This window comes from Hemitrygon akajei, chromosome 16, assembly GCF_048418815.1.
Source record: "Hemitrygon akajei chromosome 16, sHemAka1.3, whole genome shotgun sequence".
NCBI classification, from domain to species: Eukaryota; Metazoa; Chordata; class Chondrichthyes; order Myliobatiformes; family Dasyatidae; genus Hemitrygon; species Hemitrygon akajei.
This window is the reverse complement of record NC_133139.1, coordinates 68,534,155-68,550,836: the sequence shown is the minus strand read 5'-3', so window position 1 is coordinate 68,550,836 and position 16,682 is coordinate 68,534,155. Positions and strand designations below refer to the sequence as shown.

At 44.8% G+C, this 16,682-nt stretch overlaps 2 protein-coding genes across 9 annotated transcripts in view; one reads left to right on the top strand and one right to left on the bottom strand.

Annotated features, from left to right (window-relative positions):
* Positions 1–1,357: 1,357 nt before the first annotated feature.
* LOC140740150 (protein Dr1-like) lies at positions 1,358–13,883 on the bottom strand. 4 transcript variants are annotated; one of them, XM_073069108.1, is made up of 4 exons: positions 13,837–13,883; positions 8,649–9,062; positions 7,524–7,687; positions 1,358–4,289 (listed from the first exon to the last, which is right to left on the bottom strand). In XM_073069108.1, the coding sequence occupies exons 2-4, from the start codon at positions 8,869–8,871 to the stop codon at positions 4,155–4,157; spliced, it is 522 nt and encodes a 173-aa protein (XP_072925209.1). In that variant the 5' UTR covers positions 8,872–9,062; positions 13,837–13,883; the 3' UTR covers positions 1,358–4,154. The 4 variants fall into 4 exon arrangements, with proteins under 4 accessions (XP_072925209.1, XP_072925210.1, XP_072925208.1 ...); XM_073069109.1 differs by having other exon boundaries at positions 8,649–8,893; XM_073069107.1 differs by lacking the exon at positions 13,837–13,883 and adding an exon at positions 9,180–9,947.
* Positions 13,884–14,491: 608 nt separating this feature from the next.
* gpr108 (G protein-coupled receptor 108) overlaps positions 14,492–16,682 on the top strand; it is a 94,944-nt gene continuing 92,753 nt past the window's right edge. For all 5 annotated transcript variants that reach the window (XM_073069101.1, XM_073069100.1, XM_073069099.1 and 2 more), the window contains exon 1: positions 14,492–14,603. In XM_073069101.1, coding sequence (XP_072925202.1) covers positions 14,514–14,603 — 90 coding nt within the window. In that variant the 5' untranslated portion in view covers positions 14,492–14,513. The remainder of the gene's footprint in view (positions 14,604–16,682) is intronic.

The following is a 16,682-nucleotide window of genomic DNA, read 5'->3' as shown; positions in this document are numbered from 1 at the left end:
CATTCAGAAGTCTAATGGTCGAGGGGAAGAAGCTGTTCCTAAAAAATGTTGACTGTGTATCTTCAACCTCCTGTACCTCCTCCCTGACAGCAATAATGAGAAGAGGCCAGATTGGTCAATGTAATGAGTTCAACTTCAATTTTATACACAGACACACACACACACACACAACCAAATGAAACACCATGATCACACACAGCACATGAATCAAAATATTACCATAAATAAGTTAATAAAACATAATTCATAACATATGTAGTGCACAGCACAGGCAACAGTAAACCATAAACAGCTCGCTGTCCTACTGACAGGACCTCAATGGTGTCAGGGTATTCATTAGTCTCACAGCCTGAGGGAAGAAGCTGTTGCCCAGTCTGGTAGTCCTAATCTTGATGTTTCTGTACCTCCTTCCTGGCAGCTATGTGTGGAAGAGACTGTGGGATAGGTGGTAGGAATCCTCAACAATGCGTCAGACTCTTCGTCTGCAACATTCCTGGTATATGTCACACTTGGGGGAAGGGGACCCCAGTCATCCTCTCAGTGGCTTTTACTGTCCTCTGTAGGGTCTTGAGATCCGATGCCTTGCAGCTTCCATACTACACAATGATGGAGCCAGACAGGACACTCTTGATGGTGCCCCTGTAGAAAGCAGCTAGAATGAGGGCAAACACGAGGAAATCTGCAGATGCTGGAAATTCAAACAACAACACACACAAAATGCTGGTAGAACACAGCAGGCTAGGCAGCATCTATAGGGAGAAGCGATGTCGACGCCCGAAACGTCGATATCGCTTCTCCCTATAGATGCTGCCTAGCCTGCTGTGTTCTACCAGCATTTTGTGTGTGTTGTAGAATGAGGGCAGTAGCTATGAGCAGGATCTCTCTCCTGTGTTCTAGAGAAGTTTAAAGGTTTATGTAGAGAATGGCTGGAAAGATTAGACAATGGCTGATTAGCTGGAAGAAGCTGTTTCTACGTTGAGTGTGTGTCTTCAGGCTTCTGTACCTCTTCCTTGATGGTAGCAACGAGAAGAGGGCATGTCCTGGATGGTGAGGTACCCTTAGTGATAGATGCCAGCTTCTAGAGGCATCGGGTACTGAAGATGTCCTTGGAGGGGCTTGTGTCCACAGATGGAGCTGGCTGAGTTTACAATCCTCTGCAGCTTTTTCTGATCCTGTGCACTGGCGCCTCTATACCAGAAGGTGATGCAACCAGTCAAAATGCGCTCCATGATACATCTGTAGAAATTTTCTAGTGTCTTTGGCGACATACCAAATCTCCTCAAACTTCTCATGAAATAGAACTTGTGAAGCCCAGATCCCTTGAACAAATACATAAAAGAAAAACATCCCAAGTCACTTTCCAGTCAATTAATACTTTTAATTGCTTCATGTACAAAATGTGGCAACCGATTTCCTTATAGCAAGATCTCAAATATAGCAATGAGGTAATAAACCATAACAATTAGCCAGGACATTGGGGATATTTGCTCTGTGTAAAGTCCAATAACATCATCCTTGTTCACCATGAATAGGTAGACAGTGCTTCTATTTAAAGTCCCATCTAAAAATTGCAGCCACACCTCAGTACTGCATTTAATGATCTACTTCGATTATGCACTGAGGTCTCAGGAGTGGAGACACGTCCTCTGCCATGGAAGCAGAAAGAAGTCCATATGGAATGACACCTACTGAGCTTACGCATCATTCTTGTCTGGAATTGACATCGGCTATACGCTTGCCTCAGCAGAGCTGAAGCCAAGGGTTTTCAACCTAAAAGTGTTCTCATCCCCGATTATTAACCAACAATCTTGTCCGAAAATGCAAATGTACTAACAGTAAGCAAAATCTGAATTTAGTTTAGCATGGTGCCGCCTATAGCTGGATAGTTTGCCATCACTACGCATCTCGAGATTCAGGGTAGGGTAGTATATGGTGACATACTTTGATAATAAATTTACTTTGAACTTTGAGTACCCCAACATCCGTACCAGTTACGGGGGCAAGGATGAGGTGGATAGGACTCAGAAGAAACGAAACAATAGTAACAATGCTACAGACAGATAAATCCTCTGGTTTTGTGAAATGGTTGCACAGTCTGACGAAGCCCCAATGTGAAAAGGTATCACAAAAAAGCATCTCCGTTTAAACACGTCAGCATTTGTAAATATGTTAGTCAAAAGGAAAGCCTCACATTTGTAAGGATGGCAGTGCATCAGTGTACAAATAATCTTGGCTGCAGTGATGGAACTTACAACTCTATTCAGCTCATAGTGCGGGTTAAGCACAGTTTCTTGGGAAGGGACAGAAACACTTAAATCATTATTTTACCGTAATTTGAATTAAGAGGCTACATTGTACTGGAAGGTAGAGAGACACAGTTTAGCCTGCTCAGTCTGTTACATTCTGTATGAACTTCCTTCCACCCCCTCCATCTTATTCTTAATTTAACTAAAGATTCCTTTTCTTCTAATGTGTTTGTCCAAGCTGATGTTAAAAACACAACTGGGAGAAAGTTCCACATTTACAGCACCTACAGTGCAAATAGCATTTCAATGAATGACCAATGATACATTACCAATTTTTTGTACCAGTAACAAATATCCATTGGTAGAGAAAGACCGAAAAGACCTCGATAAAACTTTGGAGTTGTAGAATTACACAGCAGAGAAACAGGCCCTTTGGCCCAACTCCTAAAGGAAATGAGGACAGCACAAATTAATGGAGACTGAAAATTGATAAATTGTCAGGGTTTGATGGTGTGGATTCCAAAGTTTTGAAAATTGTGGTTGGCTATCATTCTTCAAAACTCAGTCTGAGAATGATTCCTGCAGTTTGGAAAGTAACAAATGAAATCCACTATTTAAGAAAGGAAAGAATAGGATAGGGAGAGGGAGAAATTGGGGAAATACAGTTAGTTTGACATCAGTAGGAAAAGTGGTAGAACCTAGAAATACGGTAGCGTGTACAGGGCAATTAGGGAATAACAATAGGGCTGGGAGTTATGGTTCATATATCCATTAGTCTTTTTTGAGGTTGCAACAAGTTGGATAGGACTAATCCAGTGGATGCATTGAAAGTAACTGAGCTTCCAGCAAGCCTCTGAAGAGATGTCACATACAAGAGAGATCACTAGACTGGCATCACACAAGGATTGTTTAAGGCACGCCTGGAGGTAAAAAATGGCAGAGTTTCCATTTGGGAGTTCATGACAAGTGAGTGTCCCAGCTATACAAATGGATGAGATGATCACATGTATTGTATCCAAGCTTGTTGACCAAACAAGCTGGACGATGGTATTCATTGTAAGGAGGATGCAGAGAGGTTTTGAGTGATAACGACATAGAATGAATTGGGGGCAGATGAAATATGTGAGAATTTTGGAAATACCCAGTTTGGCCAACTCCTGTTTCTATTCTTTATGTTCTTAAAGCTGCCAGTTATCGAGATGAGTTACTTTGCACACAGTAAAAATGCCACACTTACTGGTGCCTCTCTAGTCTCTGGGTCTGTAATGTGGCCTGGCAAACCATAAAACAGCTAAAAACATTCCACCAGCAACCTAGCATTTAGAGAGGGCGGAGAAAGCAATACATTACATCTTGTTGATGATGCCCATTCACTGAGAAACTTAAAAAATTGATCACAGCATGAAACACTATCATGATAAGTAGCAGGAAGGATAGACAGAGGATCAGTAAATAAAAATATACATATACATACCATCATGCTCACATTCAAAGAAATACCTACTCCACTTTCATCATACCATAACTGTAAACAAGGCAACAATCTTCAATTATCTAACATCAGCAAAACCCACAAAACAAGCTCAACAGTGAACTTTTAACCATTTAACATTTAACTTCAGTTAACCAAAATCTGTTGAACAGTTTATGGTCTGAAGGTCCACGCAAGTAATTTGTCCAACTCAGACCACATCATGTTTTTAAACTAGTTCAGTCCAAAGGCACGATGATATCCTTTTCTTCCCTCTTTTAGTCTGTTTAAAATTCCACAGCCAGTATTTCAGACTCAAGCTGAGGGCACAAGATACCTTCGGCCGATGACCATCTGCACTGCCATTTTGATACATGGCAGGACCTAAGTAGACAGGAGAGGGTGGCAAAGAGGGAGCGAGATGGCTTGAACAATGGTTAGACATCTTCTTCCTCAACCTCATCCTGTGAAGACCCAGCCTTGGTGGTTACTGCTGCGAGCTGAGCCTGCTGAGTAGCCTGTTGCATCTCAAGCCACTCCTGCTGCACCTGTGCAGCCTGCTGTTGTCGAGCCTGAGGGAGAAAGAGACATAATCAGGCCAGGTCAAGAGAAAGCTCCCCCACTACAGTGCGGGGAGCAGTGGTGATTCGTGTTCATCAACAGAACAGTTAGCAGCTTTAGCCCGATGCATTTTGCTTTCTTGAGAGTAATAGGCCAATCAGAAGAGTATGCAAACCGATGGGACTGTAAATGAAAGGCATTCCCATCTGGACAGAACATTTTTCAAACTAGGATGACCATGCTACTGTAAGATATAAGAGCAGAACGATCAAGTCTGCTCTGCCAATCGATTTTGGCTAATTTATTTTCCTTCTCAATCCCATTCTCCTGCCTTCTACTTGTAACCTTTAAAGCCCTTACTAATCAAGACCCTATCAACCACCACTTTAAACATACCCAATGACTTGGCCTCCACAGCCGTCTGTGGCAATGAATTCCGCAGATTCACCTCCCTGTAGATAAAGAAATTCCTCTCCATCTCTGTTCTAGAAGAACATCCTTGTGTTCTGAAGTTGTACCCTCTGGTTCTAAACTCTTGCACTATTTGAAACATCTTCCCTCCATCCACTCTGTCTAGGCCAATATTCAGTAGGATTGATGGTGGGAGGGGTTGCTAAGAAAAGTAAGCATCTGCTATGAATTTAAATATAAATAAATATATAAGTATAAAATATACTTAATATATCCAATTTTCTTCCTTTCCTGATAGCATTCCAAATTGTCTGCTGAACGCTGCAGGCATGTTATCTTGGCACTGGCATGTGGGGCGACACTTGCGAGATACCCCAGTATATCCTTAGTTTTAATGCAAATGACATATTTCACACTATCCATATGATTAATTAATGAATTGGAATCTGAATATGAACCCACTCCACTCATATTGCCAGCTCTCCACAATTACGTCCAGATGGTTAGAACCGGACTGGAAGGATGGCGAGTTCAAATTCCCCTCCACAGACTTCATCACAACACACTGACGGAAGTTCAGTGTCAGACGGAGGAAGTGCTGCACTGTTAGAAGTACCATCGTCTGGAAAGCTCAGAAAGATCCCTCGGCACTGTTTTGATTCAGCGCAGGGATGTGCTTCCTGGTATTCCACACAGTATTTGTTCCTTAACCAATATCAATAAAGCAGGTTATTTCACCATAAACCCATTGTTATTTGTGAGAGTTTGGTCTACACAATTTGGCTATTGTACTTCCTAAACTTAATCTCCAAAAGAATTTGGTTAACTATAAAGCATTCTAGGATGTCCCAGAGTTGTGAAAGATTTCTTTATGAAGTCCATCAGATTCTCACATGATCAAACATCAGCAGTTTTTAAATAGGTTAGACTGCACTATAATTAAATCTGATTCCTTCCTCGCCTCAAATTTATTTAGCACCTAGTTCCTCCCCACATTTTCAAATATATGAAATCCATAAGCTTTTCAAATAATCTGGGGACCTGAACCAAATCTATGGGCAGTATGTAAATGACCTTAACAGAGAAACATGTGTTCATGCTGACCAGACTGAGCTCAGGATACAGTCACTTCAGAACAGCATTTCATTAAATGCTACTTCTACCTACAAATGTGGTGCCCAGAAATAACTAACTATGCAATACCAACCAAGAATAGGCCATGGATTGGGGAGTCAATATCTAAACAGACCAAAGGAGAAGTGATAATTGTATGGAAACACAGGTATATGCTTTACATCAGGCCACTTTGCATCAAAATGGCCGTGTAGCATGTGCTAATCTAAAATGGAGTGGGAATAAATTTCCTTCATCATTTTGTTCCGATCTGAAATAAGTTGGGAAAATATCATTTTCCAGGCCCATGCCACATAGCTGTTGATTTGGCACCAGTAGATCTGCGGCTGCCTTACTATAAGGTTATGTGATTCTCTCAGTGATACTGAGAGGCAGCTGTAGTTACAGTAACAACAATGGTTACAGACTCAAGAGTCCGGCCACTAACTAGTAAATAGAGTTAAAGGAAATACAATCAGCCACAGGACTAACTAGTACCCAAGATATTGAAATTTATTGTTGCAGTATGATTAAATGGAGATGGGAAAAATGTGAAGAGTAGATTTACTAGAATAATGTCAGGAACAGCTGAAGAACTGAGATTTTCTCCATCAACTGAGAGACTAAAGATTAATCGGTGTTTTGAAGGATCATTATTTGAGTTCAGAATATAAGGGAAATGACCTTATATCAAGGGTTGATGGGAGACATTTTTATTTGGCTCGGTGAAATATAATCAGGAATATTTCAAAAGGTGATGGAAGAAGAATCAATAAAACATTCAAAAAAGAGAAATGGATATATAATTTAAAAATGGAAACATACACCTAGTGCCCACTTTATTAGGGTCATTTGTGTACTTGTTTGTTAATGCAAATCTTAATCAGCTAATTACGTAGCAGCAACTCAATGCATAAAAGCATGCAGACATGGTCAAGAGGTTCAGTTGTTGTTCAGACCAAACATCAGAATGGCAAGGAAATGTGATCTAAGTGACTGACCATGGAATGATTGTTGGTGCCAGGCAGGGTGGTTTGAGTAGCTCTGAAACTGCTGATCTCCTGGGATTTTCACACAAAACACTCTCTAGAGTTTACAGAGAAAATAGTGTGAGAAACAAAAACATCCAGTGAGCAGCAGTTCTGTGGGCAAAGACACTGTCTTAATGAGAGAGGTCAGAGGAGAATGGCCAGACTGGTTCAAGCTGACAGAAAGATGACAGTAACTCAAATAACCGCACATTAGAACCATGGTACGCAGAACAGCATTTCTGAGCGCACAACACGTTGTACCTTGAAGTGAATGGGCTACAGCAGCAGAAAAACAAACATAGACTCAGCGGCTAGAGTGCACGTCTACTAAATGAAAAAGACCGAGGGATTGCAAATAATCGGAAAGGTCTTTCACAAGCACTGATGCTATGGCAAGTACCCTTCTGAATGATATGATAAAATAATTTTACTTCACCGATCTTTATTTCCAGAGGAAAACACATTGCTTTCATAAATATAGTTCCTAGAAAAGCAATTCTGGTAAGCAGGTTGTGTTTCCATTGAGAACCAAGTATAAATGAACTACACAGTACAAGCAAACCAGTTGGAGATAAGGTAATGGAAATAAAGAAAACATTTTTGATGAGAAGTGAAGTTTGTGATTGAGATAAAACAGAAATTGGTGGTGGAGAAACAAATGCCTTATGCTTCAAAATGATATGTACTTACTTTCGCAAACAACTCTTGCTGTTGACGTAACAGTTCTTCTTCAGGGATGCCCAGGTTCTCGAGACGTGAGTTGGCCTTCCTCCTTTCAAGGGCCACTATCTTGCATTCCCGCAGAACCTCCTTTGCTTCAGATAAATATGATCCAAAACCTAGACGTTCCAAAGCTGCGATGCAAGGTAACACAAACTTCAACATGCGGACTATTAAACTACAGTTCCGTTTCAAAATATTTCCACTATCGGTATTATTGATTACTGTTTAATAGAGAAGTTCTATGCTCTTATTTCATTTCTTCTCCTTCTTTGACATTTAATAACCTGCAAGTACTAAATGAAACACTCTGGAGAATCAGCCCCGATTTTGTACTCTTTCCTGGAGTTAGACTGGACCTAGCAAACATCTGAGAGGTGAAATTTCTATCTCGGCACAAGTGCATCATGTCAATAAATATATCCCATTAGAAACTCAAAATAGATGAAGTCCTTCTTTGCTTACCACTAAGATTCCACCTAAGAATGTTATAAACTATACAGTATGTTGTCGACAATACTGCCTGGTCGGTGCCAGATTATCAGAGTTTTGTTGTATTTCAATTCTAGACAAATCAATCTTGTAATTTTTTGGGCATTTCAATAGTCTTCTACAGATTACTAGATCATAATAAAAGACTTATGCCATTCACAAACAATCCAAAACACTTCACAATGCACAAAACATATGAAGTGCACTTACTGAGGTAACTTGACAGTTAATTTGTATGCAACTTGTTCCTGAGATAAATGGCCAGATGACATGCCAGAAACAGCATTAGTTAGAGAGTAAATACTAGGTAGGAGACCAGGTGATCCACGGCACCACAGGGATCTATAAAGTCAACCCAAGGCAGCAGATGTGGCTTCAGTTGGAATCTTATCCTAAGAATGACACCACAGAGAGGGAATTGCTTGCTTGATGCTGGAATTAAATATCTGTTGAGACCTAATCTTTGAGAAGGGATCTTCTGACCATAGCTAAAGAAAGGTCATGCAGTGAGCTACCAGAAAATGCAAGCTGCTGTGTTTAAAACAAGATAAAGTTCAAACTGAAGGAGAAAAGTGATTGCATTAAGTGATTTGAATCACATACCTTGCATGATGTGCTCTGGTGAGATGGTTTTCTTATCGGACTGACTGCAGATTTCATATGCTTCTGAAGATACTAAATGAATAAACTCGGTGCAGCAGTTCACCACCATCTCCCTGGCATCATTTGCTACCCTGATATTGGGTAGGATCTCTTTGATAATCTTGTTGATGGTAGCTCTTGGAATAGTTAAGTCATCATCATTGTTGCCTGAAGCTGAGGCCATTGTCCTTTGTTCTTTGAAGTTTCTTTTCAAAGGGTAATTCAAATGTTATTTCTCCCAGTACAGATATGTATATGGCAAATCACAAGAATGCACGTAAAGTTAATTTACTGAAAAGTTTGATCCAAAATTAAAGCATAGTTGAACACATGGTTTAGGGGTTAGAGAAAGGGTTAAAGTATGCTCTTGAAGTCCTGGAGAAAAAGAAGCAAAAGACATTTCAATATGAAAGCTTAACAAATATACAACTGATGAATCATTATTCACAGGCAAGAGAAAAAAATTACAAATTGCAAGTAAAGCAGACAGACCTAGAGAAAATCAACGGGCTGCGTCTGTGATTGGTGTCCCCATGTTTAAGACAGGCTTAGCTGAGCCAAAGTAGAGTTTCACAACAGATTGTGGGAGAGGGAGGCAGGCACAGAGGGTGAAGGGGGGCAACAGAAGGAAATAGAGGTGGGTGGATTAAGGAAGGTTTGTAGAAAAGGTGTCAGGGAGGGGGAAGGAAGGGTCTTTTGAAAATGAGCTTTTGGGGGAATGTTTTCAGGGAGGGGGAGATGCTTAGTGGGAAATGGGAATGTTTGACGAAGCGGATTGATGGTATGTTGAGAATGCAAATGAAGGACAGATTGGGAAGGAGGAGGAAGTGGAAGTGTTTACAGAGGAAGGATGAGCTATCTTTGTTGGAGAGAAAGGTCTGGAGAGTCCGGGTGGACAGGGATTATTATGAGGGAGTAAGGGGGATGCAAGGGATGGAGGGTGAGTACTTAGAGGTTATTTATTGAGTGAAGGGGTACCGTTGGAGGGAGATGGTGTGGGTGGGGAGGGAGAGTTTGGACAATGAAGATGCTGGAAGTGAAGGTATATTTGGAGGGAGAGGATGTTTACTGGTGGCGATGGAAAGAGGCTGCTTTGGAGGTGAGGGAGAAGTTTGGAGGGAGGGGTTGGTGTCCAGAGGGTGTGCACTGAGGACATTGCAGGCGGAGGGACAGAGTTTGGAGGGAGGGGAGTGTGGGGGCAGAGGGGGAGAGTTTGGAGGCAGGGGAGTGTGTGGAGCAGAGGGGAAAAGCTTGGTAGGTGGGGAGTGAGGGGGGCGGAGGGGGACAGCTTGGTACATGGGGAGTGTGGGGGTGGGGGGTGGAGGAGGACAGCTTGGAGGGAGAGGAGTGTGGGCAGTGGAGGGAGAAGGGGAGAGCTTGCAGGGAGGGGAGTGTGGGGGATGAAGGGGGAAAGGGAGGCCAGGGAGTGTGGGAGGTGGAGGGGGGGTGCTTGGAGGGAGGGGAGTTTGGGGTGCAGAAGAGAATAGCTTGGAAGGAGGGGAGTGTGGGGGTGGAGGGGGACAGATCGGAGGGAGGGGAGTGTGAGAGGCAGAGGAGAGCTTGGTGGGAGGGGAATGAGGGGCGCGGAGGGGAAGATCTAGAAGGGAGGGGAGTGTGGGCGGCGGAGGGGGGGAACTGGGAGGGAGATGACATTGGGATTGCAAGGAAAAGTCTGAAGGGAGGTTAGCAGAGTTAGAGAGTGGAGGGAGATGGCGTTGGAGGTGAAGTGATTGAAGGGAAGAATTGTTGCGGGTAGGGGAGGGAGACAGTTTGGATGGAGGAGGCGTTGGGGGTGGAGGGGGAGTTGGAGGTGGAGGGGGAGTATTTGGCAGGATGGGGTGCTGGCAGTGCAGAGATGGAGGAGGCGTTGGAGGTGTGGGTGGAGGGGGAGGGAGAGTTTTTGGAGGGAGAGAGTGTTGTGCGTGGAGAAGTTGCGTTAGCGTGGAGAGAGAGCATTGTGATGATGGGCGAGTGCTGGAGGGAAGGGTTTTGCAAGGAGGACAGGGAGGGGTAGTTTGTAGACATGGTTTGTTTGGGTAGATGAAGACGTTGGACGAATGTTTGGAGGGAGGGGATTGAATTGAAGCCTGAATGTTTGGCAGGACGGAGAGTTGAGTGGGAGAGGGCGGTTGTTGGGGCGCAGGTGGTGATTTGGGGGGTGGAGTGGGGTACTCAGAGGGAATGCATGTTGGGGATGGAGGGAGGGTGTGTTGGGGTTGCAGGGGGATTGTAGGGAGGGAGGACACATTGGAGGCAGTGGGGAAAAGCTTGGGAGGAGGGAGGGGTGGGGGCGGCGTGTTTGGAGGGTGTGGAAGTGTGGTGTCCAAATGTAGGGGAAAGGGGAGTGAGGTTGCTGTGTCTGGATGTGGAGCAGCGAGTGTGGAGGTGAATTGTTTAAAAGGACAAGGATTGGGAGGGAAGTTGGAGGGATATTGGGAATGTTTAGAAGAAGAGGCAGATCGGGAGGAGGGAATGGGTTTTGAGGGGCGGGTGGTGTTGGGGGAGTGGGGATGGGTGGAGCTGTTGTGTTTGGTGAGAGGAGATTTAGGGAGACAGTTTGGATGATGGTAATGTTGGGAATGGAGGGGGCACATTTCGATGGAGGGGAGTATTGAGGGAGTGAGTGGAGGTGGAGGGGGTGCTGTGGGTGGAGGGGGAGACGTCGGATGGAGGTACTGTTGGGGTTGTAGGGGACATGTCTCGAGGTAAGGGAGTATTGCCTGATGGAGTGCAGGGGGAGGGGTTAGATGGATGTAGTGCTGGGGGTGGAACGGACATGTTACAAGGGAGGGAAGTACTGAAGGAGTGAGTGGGTGGGGATAAGGTGCAGTGGGTGGAGGGGCAGAGGTCGGATAGAGGTAGTGCTGGGAGTGGATAGGTAGGTTTTCGAGGGAGGAGGGAGTTGATGGAAGGCGGGAAGGTGACGTTGTGGGTGGAGGGGGAGAGGGTGGGTGAAGGAAGTGTTGGGAGTAGAGGGGGTGTGTTTCGAGGGAGGGGAGTGTTAAGGGAGAGATTGGAGGGGGAGGAGGTGTTGTGGGTGGAGGGGGTGTTTTGAAGCTGGGAGTGTTGGAGGGAGGAGGTATCGGAGGTGGAGGGGGAATGGGTGGAGGGAGGGGGTGCTTGGAGTGGAGGGCTAGGGTTTGGAGGGTGGATGAGCAGAGTTTAGAGGGAGCATGTTGAGCTTGGAGGGAGACAACATTGTGGGTGGAGGAGGAAGGTTTGGAGGGAGAGGGTTTTGAGGATGGAGAGAGTGGGTGTTGAGGGTCATGGGGTAGTATTTGGCAGGAGTGACTGTTGTCTGGAAGGGGTGCTGGGGGTGGAGGTGGACTATTTGGCGGTAGGGGGTGGTGGGGAGAGTGAGGCTGCTGGGAATCGAGATGATGTGTTTGGGGAATGACATTTTTGAGGGTGGAGGGGCCATCTTTATAGGGAGGCTGCACTGGGGGTGGAGGTGGTGTGCTGGGCGGTTGTTGGGGGAGGGAGTGTGCAGGAAAAGGTGAGTTGGGTGTGGAGGAAGTGGGTATTTGGGGTAAAGTATTTGGGGGAAGGGAGAGTTCAGTGTCTAGGGGTTGCATTAGGAGGGTAGGTTCACTGACTGTGACAGGGGAGAGCTTGGAGGGAAGGATTGTTGGAGATGAAAGGATTGTATTTGGAGGGTGGGTTTGCTGGGAACGGAGGGATGGTGTTTCGAGGGAGGAGCGTTGGGGTTGCAGAGTGTGAGGGAGTGCTGGAGACTCTGAGTGTTTATAGGGACGGTAACTTGGTGGGAGAACATTGTGCTCGTGAAGAGGGCTGTTTTTGAAGAAAGGGACAATGGACAGGGAAGGGTCGTCAGGAGAGTGTTTGGGCTCAGCAGATGTAGGGATTACGTGGGAGGATTGGATGTTGGGCTTGGAGAAAGGAGGTGTTAGAGGTGTGTTCGGAGGGAAGACATGAAATGGATAGAGTGCCGAGGGTGGAATGGGAATGCTCGGAGAGACCACTTGAAGGGAGGGATGGAGGGGAAATGTCTGGTGGAAAGTTGTGTTGCAAGGTAGAGGCAACATTTGAAAAGGGAAGGGTTCGTTCGAAGATGAGGTAGGATAGTTCTGTGGTGCATGGGAAGAGTGTTTACTAGGGGAGGAAGGCTGTTTGAGGCTGCATGCCATAACACCAGTGGAATGAGGGTTGTACTGAGGAGTACAGGTTTCAGAGTGTGGTAGGATTGAGGGTCCATCATCGGTTGGGGAATCAGAAGTACTGACAGTGGGGGAGAAAGAATTGATGCAGGTGAGTGAATGCTGAGGAAGGACAGGAGGAGACATTGGTTTGCAGAAGAGGCTCGTGTGTTGAGGGGAGAGGAGTGCAAGACTGATCAGTGATGTGGTGCTGTGAGGTAGGATGTTCAAGATGTAGGGTTGTGGAGGAGCAAAAGTGACTGGAGAGGATACTAATAGATGGTTGACTATGAAAAGAGCTGATATGAGGAGAGGACACACGAGGAATGTGTGCTAGCAGAGAAAACACAAGGATTATGCAAGAGACTACAGCTGCTGGAATCTGGAACAAAAGGAAAAAAAACTGCAGGCGGAACTCAAAGGGTCTATGGAGGAGTGGGAAATGAATTGTCAACAATGAGATATATGTGTTCAAATGCCAAGCAGGGCAGAAACATAAGGAATGTAGTCAGGCTTCAGGATGTGGTGACCCTGATGTGTTATTGGGGCAGATTAGGATTAGTGCTGAAGGGATGGGGTAAGTGTGGTAGGAGACATTGAGGAGAGTGGAAAGGAAAAGGGGATTGATATGCTGGGGAGGCTTTCGGGTAGGAGGAGGAGAAGGGTGGGTTAAGATGGGGCAGGAGGAGGAGGAGGAGGATGTGAAGAGGTTGGGAGTAGGAGAGAATGAGGTAAAAGGGACTTGGATGGAAGGAGGGCGGCTGTGGAGCTGATGGGAGGGAGTGGATGGGACTGCTGGAGGAAGAAGAGGAGGAGGAAGGCGGTGCGGCTGATGGAGGGAGGGGTGATGGGCTGATGGAGGAAAAGGGTGCAGTTGATGGGGGAGGATGTGATGAGGTGATGAGATGCGAGGGTGCTGTGTCTTCCACAGTTACCCGCCTCCCCTGGCGTCACTCCGGCGCTCTCACGGCTCCCTCTCCCGCGATCTTTACCATTTTTTTCAGTCCAGGAGCCGCTCCATCAGCACCGGAAGTCGCCGCCAGCACGACTTCCGTTTCCCGGGGTAACGGATTTTACTTTTAAAAATTACCTTTAATTTTTCCAGTATTTTTAAATCGCCCCTTTATTATTTTTTGTCTTGGTGAAACGTAATATATATTTTTTTTTAAAAAAACTGCTTCCACGCATTGCATTCTGAGAGTTGTAGTTTTGTTTGCTTGCCATTTAATTTCTAAATTTATTATTGTTGAATTATATTTATCAAAACTAGCAAAGGTTGAAATTTTTAAACATAAATTTAGAATAAATAATGTAATTGCGATCGCGCCTAATGATCTCTGGGAATTGAAGTCTCTAATAACTTTTGTTTACATTCGAACTGAATTATATTCCACTGTTAATTCATTTATATTAGTTAAATATACTTTATTATAAAATAAAAATATTATAATATTTATTTGTGTGGAGTTCTTAACCATTTAATACGGTTAACAGGCCCGCCTTTTGTAGGCGGACTTTTACCTGATTGATAAGACACTAGGCATCGTGTACAAAAATGTTATGTGTCTATTGGTTATTTGATGCGTCGATCAATTGAAATTCCCGTCGCTGATTGGGTATTTGCGTTGTCCGTCACAGGTGGCCCTCCGTTGCTTCCGCTAGTGTCACGATGATGGCTGGTGGAGGAGTTAGGATTTTATTTCTACTGCTTCTCGCCGTCGTTGGAACTACCGGGCGGATCCATCGCCTCACACTTAAGGTGCGTGGTATTTGGTTGTTGTAAACGGTCGATTCAATGGATGTCACTGTGGCTGGGGGCTCGTTTCCTTCCAGTGTCTCTGAAGGACTCCAGGTGTCTTGGGCTTGAGGTTCTCTTCACCTACCCAGCCCACACCCTCTTCGCCTTTGGACGCAGTGTTGGTGAAAAGTTCCTCTACATCTCCTTTAGTTTGAAATGCCACCTCAATGTGTTGTGAGTGCGGGTAGGAAAGAGGCGACCGTTTAGTATTGATACTCACAACAGACACGTAATGATGGAGGAAGTCAGCAGGTCAGGCAGCATCTGTGGAGGGAAATGAACATTCAGGCCGAGACTCTTAATCAGGAAGGGGGCAGTAGCTACAATAAAAATGTAGAGGGGGAGCACAAGTGAGAGGGTGGGTGGGGGGGGGATTATTAGAGGCTAAGAGGTGATAAGTGTGAGAGATAAAGGGCAGAAAAAGGAGGAATTTGACAGGAGGGCGAAATAGACCATGGAATAAAGGCAAGGAGGTGAAGGTGAGGAGACAAAGAGAAGAGGTTGCAGGAATGAGGGAAGATGAAAGGTGTGTGGGGGGAGGAGGAAGAAACAGCAGAGTGAGTACTGGAAGTTAGAGGAATTGATATTGATTCCATCTTGTTGGAGATTACCAGGACAGAATACAAGGTGTTTCCCTTCCCACCTGTGATTAGCCTCTTCATGGCAGTTGAGGCGGTGGACAGACGTGATAATGTGGGAATGGGAAGTTGAATTGAAATGGGGTGGCCACAGGGAGAACCATTCTGTTGGTAGATGGAGCAAAGGCACTCGATGAAGCAGTCCCCTTATCTGTGTAAGAACTCACTGATGTAATGGTGGCAGCACCAGGAGCACAAGATGAAACAAGTGATGCTGACAGATTCACAAGTGAAGAACTGCCTCACCTGGAAGAACTGTTTAGGGCTTAATTTCTAACATTTTTCCCAAATTCTGAGAAAGTCCCACCTCTTAGCAGGTTTGCAGGACTATCCTTGCCTGGATCATTCCAGAAACATGATCAAACTGGGTTTGTTCTTGATTATTGTTCATTCAAATCAATATCTTGTATTGTGCATTGAAGTGATGCAAGGTAAAACAATAGCAGAATGAAGTGTAACAGCTACAGAGGAAGTGCAGTGCTGGTAAACAATAAGTTGAAACGTCATAAGGAGCTAGATTGTGAGATTATTGTACTATGGAACCATTCAGTAGTTCCATTACATCGGAGTGGAAGTGGTCCTTGAGGCTGGTGCTATACGTTTTCATTCTTCTGATTCTCCCCGTGACCGCATGGGCTTCCTCTCTCGTTCCAAGGATGCGCAGGTTCGGGTTAGTGAGTTATAGGTGTGCTAAGAAGAATGGCAACACTCGCGGGATGCCCTGAGCACATCCTCGGTCTGTGTTGGTCTGTAACGCAAATGACACTTCTCACTGTACGCTTCAATGTGCATGTGACAGAAAACTAATCTTGTTTACACATTAGATCTGTCCTGCTTTTATCAGACTCTTGAATAGACCTTTTATATAAGGTGGACTCTTGACTTCACGATCCACCTCGTTACGAGCTTGCACTTTACTTACCTGCTCAGCACTTTGTATGTCGATGTTATACTTTATTCTGCATTGTTTTTACTTTGCACTACCTCAGTCCACTGTGTGGTGACTTGATCTGTGTGAGCAACATGCAAAACGAGCTCTTCACTGTTTCTTTATCTTGTATCTAATGATGCCATGTATTTAGTCAGTATCTGCATATGCTGCCCAGCAAACTGTATCTTCCTGAGGTGGTTGATAGGAGGTTTGCTGCCTCGGGCCTGGTGGGAAGCTTATTCGCTATGAGCTGGAAGATCTCTAAGACATCACATTGAAGATAAGATGTTGGTGTCAGGTGTTTTATTGTTGCAGTAATCCTCCTGTTCCACTTGCTTTTTTGCCTCCAGCTGTGCTCCCTTCATGGGACTACTGGCTCCTCTCAGTACACTTTCACCCTCCATTTCAAACTAGATGTCCCTTTCCATCATTCTATTCAAGGAATCTTATAAGTCAAGGTCAAAATAAAAT

Coding starts and splice junctions, on each gene's coding strand:
- LOC140740150 (XM_073069108.1), bottom strand. CDS start 8,871: ATGGCCTCAGCTTCAGGCAACAATGATGATGACTTAACTATTCCAAGA. Junction 7,688..8,648: donor ACCAGAGCACATCATGCAAG/GTATGTGATTCA, acceptor CTTGCATCGCAG/CTTTGGAACGTCTAGGTTTT. Junction 4,290..7,523: donor AGCAAGAGTTGTTTGCGAAA/GTAAGTACATAT, acceptor TTTCTCCCTCAG/GCTCGACAACAGCAGGCTGC.